Raw genomic sequence first — 22,033 nt, forward strand, 5'->3', positions numbered from 1 at the left:
ACTTTCACATCAACGAGGAGTGCCAGCTCAGCTGTCAGAGTCTCTGATTTGTTTATAAATAATGAATTTGTAAGTAAATTTATTAAGTTATGTAACTATGAATTTACAGCTAACACTTACATGGGACTGACCTGCCTGTGAATCACCATTGCCTTCACTGTCCTCACACATCACTACAGGCAGTCAGTGGCCATCAGTCCTGCAATATTTACCATCAACAGATGCAGACCGAACTGAGTACGTCTCAGGGCCTTTGGTGTCCAATGCCTGGGGCCTCCTGAAGGACATGGGCCTTCGTTCGCCCGCGTGGTCATCCACGTCTTCGGGATCTGCCACTGCCAACCCCTGTCCTGGGCATACAACAGAGAAGGAGGGGGACAGAGCCCAGCACCACACAAGTTAAGCACTAGGAGAGAACGAGCAGCAGAGGGGGCAGTGTCAGGTCAGAGGGGCAGAGGCTGTGATGTTAAAAATGAGGCCGGGGAAGACCTCCTGAGGGGTGAAGACAAGAGACCCAGAAGGAGGGCATGGCCTTCAAAAGCTACAGGTGTGCCGAGCCTCGGATGGTGCCCCCAGCAAGGCCCACGGAGCATCACTGCCTGGCCGTGCCATATTCAAGCCCCACCAGGCTGGCTTCTCCAGTCCCCACGGTCAGTACTGCCCACTCCTCTGTGCCCTTGACCACACACTGCGGCTCAGACCCGTGTCTATGGGGCAGGGTGGTCGTGATGGGCGCTGAGGAAGGTGTTGGTTATTCTTGTATTTCTCTTTGCAAAAGGCCCAGCTGCCCAACATGACAAGTGCTCCTAAAAGACGTGACTTGCCTCACAAACATACAAATACACACCATGCTGTCCCACATCTGGCTATGCTAAGGGCCCATTGCGTGCCCGTGACCTCAAATGCATACGATGCTGTCCCACATCCGGCTATGCTGAGGGCCCACTGCATGCCCACGACCTCCCGTTCTCCCCCGCCTCCCTGGGCACTTGCTCTTCCCCCCAGCTTCTCCCGGGTGGGAGTGGCCGGGGCTCTGCTGCACCCCCCCAAAGGACTCACTTCAGAGCTCATATAAACACCCTGCAACTTCTCCATTTTGGTTTTCCTTGTTCCTCCTGTTTATGCTTTCAGACAGCATCAAACTTACAGAAAAGCTATAATAATAATATAAAGCACCCAGATACCCCTTGTCCATGGATGAGTTTCACCACTGTCCCAATAACATCCTTTTAGCCAAGGTGGTGCTGGACTGCGGCAGCAGCCATCGCCATGCTGCCTTAGTCCCTGCCACCTCTCCATCCTTTCCAGTATCTCCTTGGCTTTCATGGCCTGCCGGGTTTTTTGGAGATTACAGGTGAGTTATTTTGCAGACTGCCCTTCAGTTTGGGTCTGTCTGGTGTTTCCTTGTGATTTGACTGAAGTTATGCACCTCCAGCCGGAGTATCAGCAAAGCAATGCCGTGCTCCACTCATGCATCCTGTTGGGTGGTGCACAATGCCGGCTTATTCCACTATTGGCAGGGTCAGATCAATCACTTAGGACAGTGAATGCTGGGCTTTTCTGCTTGATAATTAATAGATATTTTGTTCGAGACTACAAAAATTCTGTCTCACCCCATTTTCACCACCAATTTTAGCACTAATTGATATTTCTTGCCTGAATTATGACTGTAGTGGTTACCAAATTTGATTTGCAATTCACCTCTTCTTTCTATAGTCATCTCTCTTCTTATAGTGATTAATTAGCCTGTTGTGAGGAAAAACTTACTTATTTATTCCTTCATTTATGTAAGTGTGACCCTATAAAATCGTATTTTATTCACTGGGGTATAGCCCATTACTATCATTATTCATTTTAATGCTTAAATTGTCCCAGACATGGCCAGTGGGAGCCCCTTCAAGATGGCTTCTGTGTCCTGTGACACATCTTCATCGCTGGTGACCACTGCCTTGCTTTCTGGCGTGAGGTAAGTATAAAGTACCTTGTACTTCGTCTGCTCCAGCTCTTGAAGAGCCCCCAAAAGCCCTAGTTCCTTTTAATGGCAAGAAGCATTTAGAAACCAACATCTGAATGTTAAGCGTGATTGCTGCTGCTGGGGTGTCACTGTTCCGAGGCCCTCTCAGGTGACAGTGTGTGTGGAGGGGGGCTGGGGGGGTGAGTGTATACACATTTTACATACATATTCATGTCTCTCTTTATATATTGAAAACCATGAGTTCACACCAATACCTCCAATTCCAATTCAACATCACAGGATTCAATAGAATGGAATTGTTTTTTTCTTTACTATTTGGTAGAAATTGCTTTAAAGCTATCTGAGCCTAGACTTTCTCTGTGCAAAGATTTTAAACAACTAAATCAATTTCTTTAATGGTCCTCTGACATTCAGGTTTTCTATTTCTTCTTGAGTCAGTTTTAATAAGTTATATTTTCTAGGAATTTTTTCATTTATGTTTTCAAACTTCAAATTTATTGGCATTAATTTGTTCATAAGAGCTTCTCTTTATATTCCTAATATTGCTTATTCTTTTTTCCTTGATCAGTTTCCCAGATCTTTGTAAAGTTTATCATTTTAAAAGAACTCTATTGTATGTTTCTTTTCCATTTCATCAATATCTTCTATTATTTTCCTTATTTGACTCTTTTTATTTTACTGTTATTTATCAGAACTACTTAATTGAATGCTTAGCTCATTAACATTTAGCCTTTCTTCTTTTATACATAAACACTTAAGATTATTTATTTCTAAGTATTGCTTTGGCTACATCCCACACATTTTAAATATTTCTAAATTACATCATGTTTTCTTCTTTGACCTATGCGTTATTTACAAGTGTTTATTTATTTCCAAATATAAGGGTTTTCAAGTTATCTTGTTATTACAGATTTCTAGTTTGTTTGCATTGAGTTCCCACCTCATTATTCTTCAATATTTTATCTTTTGAAATTTACTGAGACTTGCTTTATTGGCCAATAAGGTTTCCATATATTTACCAGTTCCATGTGGGCTTTGAAAATACATGAATTCTGTAGTTTGGGGGTATACTGATTTATGTACGTCCACTAAATTAACCTTTTTTTTTCCTTTGCATTGTTCAAATGTTCTATAACCTTTACTGGCTTTTATTTACTTCTTCTATAAAATCCTGAGTTACAGTATTTAAAATATTTTTCTTTGATGATGAATTTATATATTCTTATAGTTCTGTCAATATTTACTTCATAGATTTTGAAATTATGTTATGGAAAGCATAAAAATTCAAAATTATATTATCTGCTTGATGAAATGAATTGTTTAATCATTATGTATTGATTTTCTCTATCTCCAGTGGTGCTTTTTACCCCAAAATCAATTTTGTTACATTAATATAGATTCATCGTATTTTCTTCAGTTTATATTTCCCCAGTATACCCTTTCCTATCCTTTTACTTTCATCCTTTCTGTACCTGAGAGTGTGGATGTGTTTTCTGTAAACAGCATATAGTAATCCACTTTAATAATCTTTATCTTTTAATTGTTATGTTTATTCTATTTACATTTATTGTAGTTACTGATATATTTGGACTTTTGTTCCACCTCTTTTGTGTTTCTTTTCTCCTTTCCCTTCCTAGTCTTTTCCTTTTGACTGATTATATTTTCTCACTCTTTTTTATTTCCATTAGTTTGAAATTTCAACCCCATTCCTATGGTTGATTATCCTAAAAATTTTATTATAAATTAGATAACCATCCTCCAAAGTTAATACAAGAATCTTAGAACTTTTTAACTCATCATCCTCTTCAAATTTGTATGATATTATGACTATATACTTATCTTTTTAAAATTCTTACATCACCATTATTATTTTACACAATGTGTTTGATTTGATTTGATTTACCCATATAGTCCCCACCTTCTTGTTCTTCATTCCCTCTTGCATCTCAAATCTTCCACCTGGAATTCTCTTCCTTCTGCATGAAGTATATCTTTAATAATGTCCTTTAATAAAGTTATCTCTGGGTTCTCAGCTTCACTTAGTTTTTGTCTCTGAGTAGTCCTTAATTTACTACCAGCCCATAAATGTATTTTTAAAGGCTTAAAATATTTTATCTTGAAGTTTTGGCTGTTATCAGTAGAAGGATGTCTCAGTTACATATTAAAAATGGAAGAGACTGTGTTAAGTAGTCAATATTCTCCCACTAGACTCTAAATACCAGGAAGCAAAGACCATAGCAGCTCTTTTTTTACTTGCATTAGAACAGGACGTTAATATGGAACTTTTCCAGTCTGAATTTTAGCTGAGGCCCCAGGACAAGAAGTGCCAATTGTTCCCAAGTGAAATTCTAGGTGACCTAGGTAGAGGAGGTGTTGAAGATGACAGAAGTTCAAGTTTGACAGGAGGGCTTCCTTGGGGGGGGGGCGTTGCACTCTCAGTCTGTCCCCACCCCACCTGCACCATGAGAGGGATGGACAACTTTCTCCTCACTTCATTCCAAGAGGGGTTTCACGAGGCCTGCAAACACCTACTGTGAGCCTCCTGAGGCTGGTGGGGGGCACTGAGACCCGGTGTCCCTCTTACACTCAAGAAATGCAAAGGGCAAAAGGAGACTCCTGGAGCTCCCAGTAGGCAACTGGGCTGCATGCAGAAATTAACGCTAACCCAGTAGATCAAAGGTGCACATTTCCTGTGGACCAGGTGGGGTCGTACTGCCTGAACACTGGCCTGGGATGTCTTAAATCCTGCCCAGAAGGGTTCCTGGAGATGTGAGGGCAGACCTTGGCAAGAGGCTAGAGGTACCACGGCCACCTGGGGCTAAGGAAGTGAGTATAAGGGACCAGCTGGAGAGGATGCACCGCCTGAGTTGGCGAATTGTGGCAGAGACACCCCAGGGTACAGTGGTCACTCAGGAGACCATGAGAATGCCCCCGGAGCCCCCTGGATTCCCTGCCAGCCTTATGTGCCAGCTCTCTGCCATGCCAGCCATGCAGAACCTCTCCTGTCCTTACCTTTTATCCCTCTTGCTCCTCCCACCGGAGGGTTGGAAGCCATAGTTACCGGTGGGGGAGGACCCAGGGGGCAGCAGCCAGCCTGGCACCCAGCCTCCCACCTGCCACAGCACCAGGTGAGGTTGAGAAGAGGTTCACATGCGGAAGACAAGTAGAGTTTTAACTGTTTTGCTGGACCTATAGTAATCAACAAGCCCAGCCTGCTTGGGGCCACATTAGTGGAAGACACTAAATTACCTAGAAGGGACCAGAAGAGTCCTGGGATTATTCCGGTTTCTTCCAGGCACAGAAGGAGAATCAGTCCACAGAGGAGGTTTGCTGGGCAGACATGAGAAAAATCAAAGTTGTTTTCTCTCAACCCTTGGCCAGCTTCCTTCAGGAATAAACTCAAGCACCAGGAATGAGTGAGTAAATGAGTGAATGAGCCCCTGCTCTTCTTGGCCAGATTCATCTTTTGGAAGCAGTTAAAAGAGGTAGGAAAAGTAAAATCAGCTCCTAAAATCATCAGAGTGATCTTGCCATACAACTACAACAGTGCTGGGGAAACCATTCCTGGGGGCCTCAGGGTCTGAGGCAGGAGTGGCCTCACAACATCAGGGCAGGACCAGCTCTCATCCTCTCCTGGCTCTCAAGTACAGAGAAATACCCTAAGTTATTTTAAACTTGTGAGTCTTTGCAGGAAATGCTCCCCAAGGGGAAGTCATCTTCCAGAAGGCACCAGTGACAGAGAGGAAGGGGGCGAGAGAAAGGGTTGGAGCACAGCCTGGAGAGCTGGAAGGCACACGACCCACATGTGCTCATGCCTGCCGCAGGATGAGAAAAATCGCGTCTCAGACCTGTGGTCCTGCCATGAGGGCTTGCCTCAGCCTCTAGGGCTGCTGTGACAAAATGATTTAAACATCAGAAAGTTGTTTTCTTGCAGTTCTGGAAGCTAGAAGCCCATGATCAAGGTGCCACCACATTCAGTTTCTGGTGAGGGCTCTCTTCTGGGCTTGTGGACAGCCACCTTCTTGCTGCATCTTCACATGAACTTCCTGCTGTGCTTGTGGACAGCGTGAGCCCTCCGATGTCTCTCCTTATATGTGTGCTAATCCCATCAGATCAGAGCTCTGCCCTTATGACTGCATTTAACCTTAAACTTCACTTCCTTCGAGACCCCTTCTCCAAATACAACTAAACCAGGGGCTAAGGCTTCAACATATGAGTTTTAGGGGATACAAACATTCAGTTTATAACATTCAATCCTAGCCTCCAAAATTTATGTCCTCACATGCAAAATACATTAATCCCATCCCAACAGCCCCAAAAGTCTTAACCCATTCCAGCATCAACTCTAAAGTCTAAGCCAAAGTTTCATTTAACTACCGTCTAAATCAGAAATGGGTAAGACTCAAGGTACAATTTCTCCTAAAGCAGACCTGCTCTCCAGCTAAGAAGCTGCGAAGCCAGGCAAGCCATGGTCTTCTAAAATACAACAATGAACAGGCATGGGATGGAACTCCCCATTGCAAAAGGCAGGTCACAGAAGGAAGAGAGGGGAGACGGGTCCCAAGCAAGTCACACATCTAGCAAGACAAAGCCCCTGAGACCTGGAGGCCTGGGGACAATCCTCTTCGGCTCCATGCTCTGCCCAGAGGCCCAGCCTCTTTCCCAGCTCTCAGCGGCCCCACCCGCCGAAACCCAGGGGGAGACAGCCCTGCCCTGTGCCTATGGTGGAAGAGGTACCCAATTACCTCTGAGTCACCCCCAGGCACACTCTCCCCTTTCTGGAAAGATGAAGCATGCCAGGCGCTGGAGAGCGCTACCTCCTCTTCTCCTTAGGCCAAGCTGACAGTGTCTCTGAGGGCCTGGTCCCATCCCTACTCCTGGCCTCTGCTGAGGAGGCTTCCTGGTTGGGCTCCTGGCTCACACCCAGTCTCCCCATCAAATGGTTCCATCGCATGCAAATCTGTCCAGACACTTTTTTTTTTTTTTTTTTTTTTTTGAGACAGAGTCTCGCTCTGTCGCCCAGGCTGGAGTGCAGTGGCAAGATCTTGGCTCACTGCAACCTCTGCCCGCCGGATTCAAGCAATTCTCTGCCTCAACCTTCCAAGTAGCTGTGATTACAGGTGCCCGCCACCATGGCCGGCTAATTTTTATATTTTTAGTACAGACGGGGTTTCACCATCTTGGCCAGACTGGTCTTGAACTCCTGACCTTGTGATCCACCCGCCTCGGCCTCCCAAAGTGCTGGTATTACAGGCGTGAGCCACTGTGCCCGGCTCACTTTCTCATTTTTTGCAGTGTGGATAGGCTGGTAATTTTCCAAATCTTCAAGCTCTGGTTCCTTTTCTTTTGGCAATTCCTTCAATGTATGTCTCTCCTCTGACGTTTCACTATAAGCAGTAAGGAGAAGCAAGGATTTCAACACTTTGCTTAGAAATCTCACCAGCAAAACATCCCATTTCATCACTCGCAAGTTCCACTTCCCACAAAATGCTAGAACTCAGTCCAGCCAAGTACGTGCCACTTTATAACGAGAACCACTTTCCTCGCATTCCACAGGCACGTTCCTCACCAGAATCGGCTTTAATGCTCACGTTTCTACCAGTGTTCTGTTCGTGGGGTACGTGTGTTCTCTACGACCACAGCTCTCTCTACAATGCTCTTCTCTCTGAGCCCTCACCAACAACGTCTTTAACACCCATAGTTCTACCAACAACTGCTTCACGGCCATCGGGGCTCTTTCTAGCACCCACCTCAAAACTCCGCCAGCCTCCACCCATCAGCCAGCTGCAAGTCACTTCCACATTCTTAGGTATGTGGTATGTAACGCGGGGCACCCCACTTCTCTGCTTGGGTTGCTTATAATAAAACGCCACCGCCTGGGGGCCTAAACAACAGGAATTGGTTTTCCTACAGTTCTGGAGCTAAAAGCCTGTCATCAGGGTGCAGCTAGTTTGGCTCTGGTGAGGGCTGTTTCCGGCCTGCAGACAGCCGCCTTCCCCGTGTGCTCTCACAGCCCTTCTCGGGGGGCTGTTCAGCACAGAGGCGGACAGAGAGTACTTTTGTGTCTCCTTTTTAAGGACACCGGTCCTATCAGTTCAGGGCCGCCCCCACTTATGACGTTGTTTAACCTTAATTTCTTCCTAAGAGGCCCCACCTACAAATACAGCCACACCGGGATTAGGGTTTCACTATATGAATAGGTGAAGGAATGAGATAAACATCCAGTCCATAAAACGATCATCAAGGAAAAGGTAAATCTTCAGCGAAAGCTGAAAATCAGCACGATTTGGCTTAATAACGTGTAACTTCAGGCCTAGGTTTACACACTCACTCATAATCTCAAGGACCATAGAACTTTCGACCTACTAGCAAGCGTGGGATTCCAGAGTTCAGGATCCCAGGACACCTCATGGCGCTGTGGGGCCTCTGTTCCGGCCCACCCAGGGTGGGGTGAAGCGGATGTGCCCGTTCAGCTCTGGGGGAGCTTCAGAGCCAGGACTGACCCCAGGAGGGGCTCCAGGATGGACACAGGCCTGTGTTCAGGCCCCACAGTGGAGCACGGCGGATGCAAAGGAACAAGAGGACTCTGATGCCGCTGCGGGTGATGAGTGGAGGGAGCAGGGAGCCGTGTCATCCTGAGAGGAAAATCCCCAGGCTTTCAGAGTGAGGCTGTGCCACTTTCTCTCCTCGCTGCTTTGTTTTTGGGACTGTTCTACTCCCCACTTCTCTACACAGCAACAAGAACACACACGTCTGTGCCCTGTCAGTGCTCCGGCCCCCACGCGTGGAGGTGGACACAGCCCCATGCCAGGCCTGGATGGACTCCGCGCCTGAGGGCCTCCACTCCCGGGCACTCTTCCTCAGTCGCTGACTGCAGGGGTCCTGGGAAATGCAGGGACCCCCAGGGAGCTCTGGGAGGGTGGCCTGACCCACAGCTGGGCTTCAGCAACAGAGCCGGGGCTTCCACACACTTCCTGGTCAGTGTTAGGGTCCCACGTCCCAGGCTGTGACCAGGGCTCAGCCTAGAAGGGGCCCAACTCCCCTCCCTGCCCCACAACAGGAGGGCAGAGAGCTCTGTCAAGGCGGCAGCCACTGTCTCCTCCGCGCCACCTCCTTCCCTCTTATTTTGTGCCTGACTTCCCCTGGTGTGAATAGTAAAATCCCCCAGAGTGGAAAATCCCAACCTTAACAGTCACCCAGGAGAAGGGTAGAAGCTAAGAGTTTTATAACTTAAAGTGCCAATCCCCAAACAAAAATAAACCCACTGCATTCTAAAAAGCCACGAAGGTCAACATTAAACATCATAAGCAAATGCTCAGGCCATCATCACCCTTTGAGGTGAAAGCTCCTGGTTCATGTCCTTCCCAAAGGCAACTTTTTATGGCAGCCGTAATCTCTAAGTCAAGAGGCACAGTTTAAGATCCAACTTTTATAGCTTGACTTGTTTCTAATTATACAGTGGAAATGACTTCAGAAAAGTTTTTAGAATTTCCTCTACAATGTACAGCCTGAAGGGGATCACAAAAATCCCAATCCTTGGTAGAAAAGTCAGGAAGTTTATTTCCCTGTGAAAGCTGCAGCACTCTTGTAAGCCGGTGGCTCCCTGAGAGTCACTGCAGCTGTGGCAGAGGGGGGCACCTCCCGGCAGGGCAACAGGAAGCATGCAGGGTGCCCCTGCACAGGATGGCCATCAGTGCCATCGCCCGGCTCGGGGCGCAGGATGGGAAGCTCACTCACTGGCAGGTTAAGAAGAACCAGGTGTCCAAACTTGCTGGAAACATCAGAATCAAAGACTTTCTGAGGCCATCAACCCCTGGCCCGGCTGGGCACCGTGGGACCTGTGCGGAGAGGAAGTGACCTGGCCTCTTCTCCAACCTCCTAGCGAGAGGGTGAGGCTGTGCGGTGTCAGCGGCAGGAAGCCGATGCACCACGTCTTCAGCTCGGGACACAGCCTCCCCACCGGCTGCCCCAGCCCTTCCCGCGCTGCCCAGACACGGGGACTGCCCCCTGCCATTGGCGCCGCTGAGCCACACTGCCCCATCCATGAAAGGCGCGCCCCACAGGGCAAACCTGGGAGCCTGCCCTCGATTCCACGCTGGCGCCCATGCCCGGGTGCGTGCAGGGTGGTGCCTGCTCCACCACACCAGACCACACCAACCGCACCACATCTTAACCCTCCTGGAAAAGCTGCCATCCTGCACGTGCGGCAAACCCGGGTCTCTCAGGTAAACTGAGTCCAACACCACCCAGCAGCCCCGAGCACCGGGAGGCCCAGGTTGGGAACGGAGATAAATATAAAATTAATAGTTTTTGACATAAAATTAGAAAACCTGGAATGTAAAACTAAAACTTGCTGTGACCTCACCACTCAGATAAGCTCTGTTAACGTTTTGTGGGATTTGATTTCCATGGAGGCTGCGGCCAGCCAGGACCCAGGAAGACCCTCAGTGTGGGGCCAGCACCAGCAGGATGCGGGGTGATGCTGAGTGTCACTGTGGCTTTCCTTTCCGCATCCCATGGGCCGCGTCCTTCCCTGGGGGTGTCTGAGGATGTGCAGAGGCCTGCAGGGGCCCAGGCACTGACAGCCTCTCGCACGCCGAGACAGATGCCCCCACCTAGAGGAGGCCCCCACCCTGACTCAAACTCAGGAGTGCAGGTGCCCGGCACAACTGCCACACGCTGCTGGTCACAGGGTTTTTAATTCTAAAAGTGCTGCAATCAAACCACGTGCAGGCACGTCACCCAACACAGAAGATGGAAGCAGCTTCTCTCCCACCCTCCCGCAACGCCAAAGGCCCCACAGTCTACACCTGCGAGTTCTCTGGGGAGATCCCAGCTCCCGGGGCAGCAACAACCGGAAATCTAAGGAAATGCCACGCTTCCAAGGACAGACGGGGCACAGGCCTGGGGAGGCCTCACCCGAGATGCAGGAGCCCTGGAAGCCCCTCCCCATGAGAGGGCAGCCCCAGCAGCTGTGTCTGGGCAGGGCCTGGCATGGGCAGGGGGAGGTGCCCGGCACCCCAGGGCAGCCTCCAGGTCCCACCTAGTCAGCTGCCTCGGCCTCCTGACCATGCCCAGCCCTGCTCATTCACGAAGCCGACCCCCCATTCCCTGGAGCTGGGGTCTGTGGGGAAGCACCAGTGAGGCCCAGCATGGGGAGGAACAGTCCCAGCCCCTCCCACAGGAGCTGCGCAGCTTCAGCAAACCGAGGACCCGAGGAGCAAACTGGCCCATCCCAGCAAACTGCGGCACCCTGAGAGTGTCGAGGACAGCTAGGGCCAGACCTGGCACCAGGGAAAATCGACAGCCCAGCCAGGGACCAGGTCTCCAGGTAAGTCCGGGGGTAGCGTGGGGGAAGAAGGGCGTGCACATGGTGCAACCCAGCAGACACATTTCACCTGGCCACACGGGCCCCAGGTGGACTCAGGGGAGACACAACCCGACTCAAGTGAACGGGTGGGCGCAGGTGAGAGCCCTACCTTGGAAGAAGCTCTTCACCCGGAGGTAACTGACACTGAGACGCAGGACAGAAAGCTTGTCCAGCTTGGAGATGATGTCAGGTGGGAACGGCAGCAGGCTGGCCAGGTGGTCCAACTCGGCGTTGAGGCGGTCCCGGTGCCGCTTGGAGGGGTTGGACTTCTCTGCCCCCACGGCGGGCCTCCTGTGGGGAGATGGTCTGGGTCAGGTGGGCTTCTCCACCAGAAGCCACAGGCCCCTTGGGGCAGAAACCATCCTCTGCAGTGACCTTACTAGGAGCATCTAAGCTGCTGCCAGGACAAAAGGCGGGAAGAGGACTAAAGCTCACCCATGCCTCAGACGTAGACACTAAAAACCACGGTGCACGGCAGCCAAGCACAGCTCGGTGTCTGGAGGGGACGCGGAGAGAAGGAGCAAACCAGCCCGAGAACTGCCGCTCAGAGCACAGAGACAGGGCACGACCCCTGGCTGTGGGACGGGCACGTTTCTCCACCTCTCCACTACGGATCCCTAAGGAGGGAGGAGGACGCTTGGCCCCAGGCTGGCTCGGTGTCTAAACAAAACCTAACACATTCCAGAAAACATGAAAAGGTCCTCCTGGCATCAGCCGGGGTGTGCAGCTGCCAGGCCTGCACTTCGAGGCGCCCAAGGCCACTCCAAGCTTCGGTTTCTCTTGTACATGTTGGGGCTGAGGGGAGAATATTCAGGGACTCCCCAGGGCAAATGAGACCGGGTGCCTGCCCCTCTGGGGCCCCACAAAGGGGCAGTGAGGGCCATTACCCAATTCTCCTAATAAGCCATGGCAGCCTGCTCTACCCACAAAAAGGGACCACCCTGTGGGACTTCCACACCACGGAGCCCAGAGAGGGAGGGAGCTGACCCCACTCACCCAACCTACCTTAAAATGACAGGAGCTTGATGTGAGCCTCTCACCTCAGAGGGACCGTCCTCTATAGCTGACCCATTTAACCTCAGAGTGACCGTCCTCTACGGCTGACCCATTTAACCTCACAGTGACCGTCCCCTACGGCTGACCCATTTAACCTCACAGTGACCGTCCCCTACGGCTGACCCATTTAACCTCACAGTGACCGTCCCCTACGGCTGACCCATTTAACCTCACAGTGACCGTCCCCTACGGCTGACCCATTTAACCTCACAGTGACCGTCCCCTACGGCTGACCCATTTAACCTCACAGTGACCGTCCCCTACGGCTGACCCATTTAACCTCAGAGTGACCGTCCCCTACGGCTGACCCATTTAACCTCACAGTGACCGTCCCCTACGGCTGACCCATTTAACCTCACAGTGACCGTCCCCTACGGCTGACCCATTTAACCTCACAGTGACCGTCCCCTACGGCTGACCCATTTAACCTCAGAGTGACCGTCCCCTACGGCTGACCCATTTAACCTCAGAGTGACCGTCCCCTACGGCTGACCCATTTAACCTCACAGTGACCGTCCCCTATGGCTGACCCATTTAACCATCACTGCACAGAAGCCACTTCAACTGACATCTCGTTCTAGACATCATGCCCACATGCAATCATCTGAAAGAAAGCATGGCACAGTGTGGAGTCTGAGACTGAGCAGGGGCCAGGTACCAGCAGGACCACAGGAATGTGGCCACCTGACTTTCCACACTAACCCTTCCTGGGACCTTGGCACATACAGGAGTGAGCCTGCTGTTTCCAGGGGTTTGGGTCTCTTTTGTCGAGGAGTTCCTTATTTTTCCAAGGCGTTTGCACTTATGAGTGAGCTGACACATGCAAGTTGTAGGTCTGAAACAATCTGGTCTGTCAGGAACTCCACGGCACAAACTCCATTTCTCACTGTCTAACGACCGAGGCCGTAAACCAGTCACAGAGCAGCCTGACAGCGCCAAACCCAGAGCTATTGTTTTCAGTTGAGATATAATCCACATAACATGAAAGTAACTGTTTAAAAGTGAACAGTTCAATGTCACTTAGGGCAGCCACTAAGCCGTGCAAACCTCACCTCTATTTAGTTCCAGCCCTGAAAGAACCCTTTACCCATCAGCAGTCTCTCTAATTCCCCTTCTGTTAGTCCTGGCAGCCCCCAGTCAGCTCTCAGCGTGGACCTTCCTACTAAAGGCATGTGGTAGAAATCGAATCAAGACATGGCCTTCTGTGGCCAGCTTCTTTCTCACAGCCTAATGTTTTCAAGGTTCATCCACATTGCTGCAGCTGTCTGTGCTTCCTTCCTCTTCAGGGCTGAGTAATATTCCCGTGTATGGATAGGCCACGTTGCTTTATCCGTCTACCCGCTAATGGACGTTTGCGTCGTCTCCTCTGTTTGGCTGCTGTGAATATCGGTGCAGTGAACACTCATCTAGAAGATTCTGTTTGAATATATATATTCAATTCTCTTGAGCATATACTGAGCAGTAGAGTTGCTGGGTCATATGTTAATTCTGTTTCATTTTCTGGGGAACCACCAAACTGCTTTCCATGGTGGCTGCACTATTTTACTTTCCACCAGCAATGTAGCGGGCCTCCAGTTTCTCCACATCCTCACCTACACTTGTTATATTCTGTTTTTTTGATTACAGCCATTCTGGTGGGTGTGGATTTGCATTTCTCTAATGACTTACGATGTTGAGCATCTTTTCAAATGCCTGTTGTCCTTTTTTTTTTTTTTTTTTTTTTTTTTTTTTGAGACAGAGTCTCGCTTAGTCGCCCAGGCTGGAGTGCAATGGCGCAATCTCGGCTCACTGCAAGCTCCGCCTCCCGGGTTCACGCCATTCTCCTGCCTCAGCCTCCCAAGTAGCTGGGACTACAGGCGCCCGCCGCCTCGCCCGGCTAATTTTTTGCATTTTTAGTAGAGACGGGGTTTCACCGTGTTAGCCAGGATGGTCTCGATCTCCTGACCTCGTGATCCGCCCGCCTCGGCCTCCCAAAGTGCTGGGATTACAGGCGTGAGCCACCGCACCCGGCCCTGTTGTCCATTTTTATATCTTCTTTGGAGAAATGGCTATTCAAGTCTTTTGCCCAGTTTTAAATTGGGTTGTTTATCTTTTTGTTTTTGAGTTGTAAGGATTCTTGAAATACTCTGGATACCAGGCTCTTACTGAGTATATGATTTGTATTTATTGTCTCCCATTCTGTGTTTTCCCTCTCCTCTTTCTGGTTTGCTTTCTTTTTTTTTTTTTTAATGTCACACCCACCAAAAATTACTCAAGCTGCCAGCCAAGATGTAAATAGGCAGAAGAATTGGGGATGACCTGGACCTGCAATCATGTGCAGTGGCATCCCCTGGCTGGAGGGGCCCACCTGTCAGTGAAGGACAACCAAGGCCTCCCCAGAAAACAAGGGGAGCCCTTAGTAGGCAGACAGCGGCTGGGGGAGGCCACAAAATGGGGGCACCAGAGAGATGGGGAGATGGCCAGTGGCAGTGGGGAGAGGACAGCCAGGAGGACGCAGGGCACAACAGGATACGAGAAGCCTCGAAGCGCTGAGGGCATGCAGGAGAAGCTCCAGTTCACTCCAGAGCAGAGGAGACTTGCAGGAGGATCCACCAAGGCCCGCCGGCACAGAAACAGGTGTCGGAGGAGCCCCAAGCCAGCTCAGGCGGAAAGAGAGGCCCCGAAATATGCAATGCCTGTGAACAAACCTAACAAAAGACACTCAAACCACAGCTGAGAAAAATTTAAAGATCTAAATGCGCAGAAAGATATAACATGTTCTTTGATTGGATGATTCAATATTGTTAAGATGGCAGTTCTTCCCAAACTGATCTATACGTTCAGTGTAATCACATTAAAATCCCAACAGGAGTTTCTACAGAAATTGACAAGCTGATCCTACAATTGACATGGAAATGCAAAGGACCCATAATAGCCAATTAAAGAGAAGGGCACAGCTGGGTACTACCCTACTGAGTTTAAGCCCTCTCTAAAGCCACAGTATTAAAGATGATGTGCTTATTAGAGAAAACATAGAAATAGAAATGAATAGAAAAGAATGGTGTGAGTCTAGAAATAGACTTCTTTGGGTCTTCTTTGGGTCTTCACTAGACAATTTACTTCACAAAGATACCAAGGCAATTCAATAGGGAAAGGAAAATCTCTTCAATAAATGGTGCTGGATCAACGGTATATCCAAGAAAACAAATGGACACCAGCTCTACCTTCATGTCATACCCAAAAATTAACTCAGAAAAGGAGTCTAGACTTCACAGTGGTTTAAACTACTGTAAAATTTTACAAGAAAATGTGAAAAAATCCTTCAGACTTTGGGGGTAGTCACAGGACTCTTAGAACACAAAATGACAAAAAGCTCACAAGTTGGTCTTCCTCAAAAGGTTTCCAAATGTCTTTTGAAAGTCAATATTAAGAAAATTGAAAAGATAAGCCTTAGATTGGAATATTCACAACAAGGGTTTATATCCAGAATATGTGAAGAACTCTTACAACTCAATAATAAGAAAACAAAGAAGCCAATAAGAACACGGGCAATTATTTAAGCAGACACCACCAGACAAGATACATGGATGGCGAAGAAGCACATAAAGATACCCTCAACACCATTAGTCACTAGGGAAATGCACATTAAAACCCTGATGAGATACCACCAACCCATGAGGACGGTCAAAACCAAGAAGGCTGAGCACACCACGCACTGGTGGGGGTGCAGAGAAACTGGGATTCTCACACACAGTTTCTGGGAATGGGAAATGACACCACTGCTTTGGAAACAGTTAAACATGCACCTGCTGTGTCACGCAGCAACTGCACTCCTAGGTATTTATCCAAGAGAAATAAAAACATACAGACTTGTACAAAAATGTTCATGGTAGCTTTATTTGTAATAGTCCAAAACGGAGAACCTGAACTTCCATCCGCAGGTAAATAAACAGATTTGGTCTATCCATACAACAGAACACTTCGCAGCAATAAAAAAGAACAAATGGCTGGTGCTAGAAACATGGATGAATACCTTAAACGTGCAGGTCAGCTGAAATACGTGTACTTCAATTATACCCAATAAACATCAAAACACAGGAAAAAAAAAAAAAAAGGAATCCCTGTGGCTTCCACAGTGTCGTGAGCTGAAGGCACTGTCCCTGCTGAGGACTCTGGGGAATCCCAAAAGACAAGGAGCATCAAACAGGCTTCTGGTGGCACAGGGCATTCACTCCTGGGAGAGCGCTGTGAATCCAGGATCACCCACGTCACCCACAGGATACCAAGGCTGGGGGGGAGTCAAGGGCAATGCCAAGGGGAGGGCCGTCTCAGCCGGCTGCTCAGCTTCCCCACATCAGCTGCCCCCTTCACTCAGTGCCTGCGGGGGCCTCTCAGGGGCAGGTTCTAGACCAACTCCACCTCCGATGGCATGCTCCACGGCCTTCACCAGCCACCCCTTCCAAACAAAATTTGGGGCACACACAGACCTATCCCCCACCACCGCAGAGGAGCCAGTCAGACCAGAGCGCTGGACACGGCCCTCAGATGCATCAGGGGCCACAACTGGGATGGCCAGAGTGGAGGGGGCCCCCACCCCAGCAGGGGGTGCAGGATGGGCGCCCAGACTCAACATCAAAACAGTGTTTTGGCCTCCAGTTTCCCAGAACAGGTCCCTAGAGGGGTTCCCAAGACCCTTGCACATGCCCAGCAGCCCCTCCATGGAGAAAGACACAGCAGCCTTCAGAGATGCCCATGCTTGGACATGCCAGCCTCCATCACCTTACCTAGTGTGTGCGTGTAGTGGGTGTGTGTGTCTGAGTTGGAAAACATTTCATGACTGTTCAAGTCATTCATTGTCTTTCATTGCCCCTCAAATTACAACTGGTTTTCTTTTTTCCCTCTTTTTTCCTCTTTCTTCCCCAAGTGCTGAAAAGTTTTAAACATAAATACATATATTTTAAGGAATGTATTCAAAGAACTAATGGGAATATTCTCCTATAAACTTGAAGTAGAGGAGATCTTCCTAATCGTGATATAAAATTAGCCACAAAAGTAAAGATTGAGGCCAGGCGCGGTGGCTCACACTTGTAATCCCAGCACTTTGGGAGGCCGAGGCAGGCGGATCACGAGGTCAGGAGATCGAGTCCATCCTGGCTAACGGTGAAACCCCATCTCTACTAAAAATACAAAAAATTAGCCAGGCATGGTGGCTGGCGCCTATAGTCACAGCTACTCGGGAGGCTGAGGTAGGAGAATGGCGTGAACCCGGGAGGCGGAGTTCGCAGTGAGCCGAGATGGCACCACTGCACTCCAGCCTGGGCGACAGAGCAAGACTCTGTCTCAAAAAAAAAACCCAAAAAAGTAAAGATTGACAAATTAAACTTCATACAAATTCATTTTTTTTCTGCATGGCAAAGAACACTATATGTAAAATCAAAACTGGGGTAAAATATTTGAAACCCATTCAAAAATTAATTTCCTTAGTTTGCAAGCTCTTACAAATCAAGAGGCACAAAACATAAACAATCTACTAGAAAAATGAGCAAAAGATGTAAACACGGTTCACAGAAAAGGAGATGCAAGTCACTCTTAAACCTCACTTACGATACAAGAATGCAAATTAAAATCACCAGTATCTGAAATACACTAAGTGCTGGGGCATGGGGAGGAGGCACTGATGAGGAACTCTAACCCTAACCTCTTATGCTGGGAGGTTTGGGAACAACTATTGAAATTACAAATGCCCGTGTTTTAGCTGAGCAATTCCACATCTAGGTTTTCATCCTCCCAGTATGTGAGTGTGGGGGATTTGATTTTACCTCCTGCAAGCTAACAACTCGTTTCTGTTTCGTGGATCCTGGAAGAAGACATGAGACCCCAGAGGCAGAGACAAAGGGCTTACAACTCACGGCACAGCAAGCCACGTGAGTTCCACGTGTTCATCATTCACCCAGGTCCCCAAGTCCCGGGACTTGGAAGCATCCTGGCTGACGCTGCATGTGCAGTGGGTTCTTGTAGCAACCAAGGAAGACTGAACTTTTTACAGGGTGAGGCCGAGGTCTGCAGGTGAAGGGTGGCCATCCCTGGGGGCCAAGGAGGATGAAGCGGGGTGTACATAGGGAGCCGGAAGGGGCGAGACGCTTCCATAGCTGTGTCCCTCAGGGGTGGGCGATGGGATGTGCTCCTGAGCCTGTGCACTTGAGAGATTTGGGTAGCAGATGTATTTGTCACATTAAATAAGGAGAGGAAATAGCTTTGCCACACAGCTACAAATACAGTCCCCATGGTAGGGCAGTCTAGGGAAGAATCAGAACTAAATTTCCTACTTTGTGTTTTTATTCCACTGCAAAGGCCTGAGAAAGGAGTTTTTAGGCCTTTGCATTTTATGTATTGGTGTTTTGAATGGCTAGTGTGCTCCCCTATTTCAAAACTCAGAGGAAAGTGTCTTCAGGCTGGCTCCCTGCCTAGAGACAGCTGATTTTAAGTTTTCTGTGACTCCGTCGGGAGACATTTCATGAATAAACTAGCAAATGTGTATGCATAGTATTTATGTTTCTTCCCTTTATATATGAATTGCAGCATCCGTATCTACTGCCGTCCACCCTAGAGCTTGTTTGCAATCAGTGCAGGGCTGTGCTGTGTTTCTTCTGCAGCCCTTGGTCCCGGCCTCAGCTGAGTGCCTGGCCCCATGCGTGGTTTTGCGCATGTGCTCACTGCTGGGCCAGCGTTAGCCTGGGCACTGAGCCTACTGCATGCTGGTGTTCGATGCACAGAGTGCGAGGCCTTGGCCGCAAACTGCAGCCTTAAGGGACAAGGTAAGGTCTCCCTGTGGGACAAGGGCTCTATTGTTTACCGTAACAAGACACCTAAACAAGATGTAAACAGTAAATAAGATCCTTTCTTCCCAAGGGAGGCCTTACCTCCCCGTTTCCCAGCCCCAGCTCCTCCTTGGGCCCTGCAGTGCTTGGAGGCACCATGGCCACACACTAAGGCCCAGCATTTGACACATCCAGGCACCCAGGGGCCTAACCTCAGCATCACAGCAGGTATCAGGGTGGTGAGGGCGGTGTTGCTGTGAATCTGCACAGAATCCTACAGCCCCTGCAGCCAGGGATATCATCCGACACACACACCCCCCACACACACACCCCCCCACACACATCCCCACACACAGCCAGGGACATCATCCGACACACACCCCCCCCCACACACACCCCCCCACACACATCCCCACACACAGCCAGGGATATCATCCGACACACACACACCCCACACACACCCCCCCCCCCACACACATCCCCACACACAGCCAGGGACATCATCCGGCACACACCCCCCCCACACACACCCCCCCCACACACACATCCCCACACACAGCCAGGGACATCATCCGGCACACACACAGCACCCCCTCCCCCCCGCACACACACAGCCTCTTACCTCCCACACACACACACAGCCCCCCTACACACAGCCTCACACACAGCCTCACACACATACACCCCACACACAGCCCCCCACAGCCTCACACACAGCTTCACACACATACACCCCACACAGCCCCCCACAGCCTCACACACCCCACACACACAGCTTCCCACAGCCCTCCACACGCAACTGCACACCCGCACACAGTCTCACACATACCACACACACCCCCCCACACACAGCTCCCTATAGCCCCCCATACACTCGCGCACACACCCCCCACACACACAGCCCCCCCACATAGCCCCCCACAGGCTCACACACACCCCGCACACACACAGCCTCACATAGCCACAACACACACACAGCCTCACACAGCCTCATAGCCACAACACACGCACACACCCAGCTGTGCCACACCCTCCGTCCCAGCGGGTGGCGGTCTCGCCTGCGGAGCCTGGGAAGCTGCCATGGGCCCGCCGCCGCCGCCTCCGCCTCCGCCTCCGCCGCCCGGAGCTCCGCCCGCGTCCTTGGCCTCAGCCCCTCACGGTGCCCGCCGCCTCGCTCCACCGCTCAGGGCCCCGAGGGCGCAGGGACCAGCCTCGCTGGGGGGCTCCGGGCACCGGGAGGCTGCGGGGTGAGGACGCCGGCGCCGCCCGCGCCTTCCTCCCCCGCGCCAGAGCGCAGCCCCGGCCCGCCAGGCTCCCGAAGCCTTCCTGGTTCGCCCTGTTCCTAAAACTCCGTTTTCAATGCAAACCCCAATCCTTCCATGGGTAAAATAACCCACACAAGCAGAAGGCGGGATACTTACTGTTTCTGCAGGGGCCTCCTCCGCTTCCGGCCCGCGTACGTGCACTCCCCCGGCGGGATCATCGTCCTCGGCCTGGAAAACACCGGGCACCCGGTCACCGGAAAGCGCCACATGCGCCCTGGTCCCGCCGCGACGCCCCGGGCCCCTCAGCGCGGTCCGGGAGCCCCACACCCGCGACCCCGCGAGGCCCCCACCCCCTCCTCCTCGTGGGACCCCCTGGCCCGGGACTTCTGCTCTCCAGCACCCCGCACTGAGAACGCACCGGGGCTGGGTCACGCCTGGGCCTCCCTTCGGTGGCAGGCGGGTCCCGGCCTCCCCCAGAGAAGCGGCCTGCTCTGGAGCCTGGCTCAGGGCGCCATGGCGGGAGACGTCCTGAGGAGGAAGCCATCGAGGAAGCCACGCACGGGCGGGGCGCGGCCAAGGCCTGGGCAGCCTGCAGCCTCCAAACACTCATCACGCAGGTCCCGTGTTCCCGTTACCCCCGAGAAGATATTTGGGGTCCCGTGTTCCCATCACCCCCAAGAAGGTACGTGGGTCCTGTGTTCCCGTCACCCCAAGAAGGTATGTGGGGTCCCGCATTCCTGTCACCCCCAAGAGGGTATGTGGGGTTCTATGTTCACGTCACCCCAAGAAGGTACGTGGGTCCTGTGTTCCCATCACCCCGAGAAGTTATGTGGGGTCCCGCATTCCTGTCACCCCCAAGAGAGTACACGGGTCCCGTGTTCTCATCACCCCGAGAAGGTACGTGGGGTCCCACGTTCCTGTCACCCCTGAGAGGGTATGTGGGGTTCTATGTTCACATGATCCCGAGAAGGTATGTGGGGTCCAATGTTCCTGTCACCCTGAGAAGGTATGTGGGGTCCCATGTTTCTGTCACCCCCAAGAGGGTACTCAGGTCCCATGTTCCTGTCACCCTGAGAAGGTATGTGGGGTCCCATGTTCCTGTCACCCAGAGAGGACACACGGGGCCACATGATCCCATCATCCCCGAGAGCACATGCAGGGCAGCAGTATAATCTCCTCTCTGTGGTGTGATCTCCCTGTGGTGTTTGTAGCAGGTCTTGCTCTTCTCATCTCTGCCCTTGATAGCCTTGTGCTTTAGGACAACAGGCTTCCTCTTTTCTATGTAAAATTCTACTCCACTCTATAGTCCTGGGATTCCACTTAGGTCACTAGCTCACAGCACCCTGAGTCCAGTTGACTACACCCACCAGCTGCCACCAACAGTGCTGGACACAGGCATGTGCCTCCCAGCGGGGCCCCTGAGGAGCAGTCCAGTATCTGTGCCCAGGCTGGTCAGCTCGCCTGTCACCTGTCTTAGAGAGGGAATCACCCTTCTTTTCTGGGAATCTTGATTTTCTTTGCATTGGGTGCAGCTGAGCCCTCACAAATGTCCTGCAGACCTGTGTGCAGT

The 22,033-nt window shown here is 50.6% G+C and overlaps 3 protein-coding genes across 4 annotated transcripts in view; 1 reads left to right on the top strand and 2 right to left on the bottom strand.

Moving 5' to 3' along the window:
* The window catches only part of CCDC127 (coiled-coil domain containing 127), a 417,207-nt gene that overhangs the window by 272,610 nt on the left and 122,564 nt on the right, over nt 1-22,033 (top strand). The window lies entirely within an intron of this gene.
* The window catches only part of EXOC3 (exocyst complex component 3), a 145,060-nt gene that overhangs the window by 99,291 nt on the left and 23,736 nt on the right, over nt 1-22,033 (bottom strand). The gene's annotated exons all lie outside the window — the stretch shown is intronic.
* The window catches only part of AHRR (aryl hydrocarbon receptor repressor), a 112,623-nt gene that overhangs the window by 68,908 nt on the left and 21,682 nt on the right, over nt 1-22,033 (bottom strand). The window contains exons 2-3 of the mRNA XM_050795374.1: nt 20,620-20,691; nt 11,455-11,636 (exon numbers count right to left, since the gene is read on the bottom strand). Coding sequence (XP_050651331.1) covers nt 11,455-11,636; nt 20,620-20,681 — 244 coding nt within the window. The 5' untranslated portion in view covers nt 20,682-20,691. The remainder of the gene's footprint in view (nt 1-11,454; nt 11,637-20,619; nt 20,692-22,033) is intronic.

This window comes from Macaca thibetana, chromosome 6 (genome assembly GCF_024542745.1).
Source record: "Macaca thibetana thibetana isolate TM-01 chromosome 6, ASM2454274v1, whole genome shotgun sequence".
NCBI classification, from domain to species: Eukaryota; Metazoa; Chordata; class Mammalia; order Primates; family Cercopithecidae; genus Macaca; species Macaca thibetana.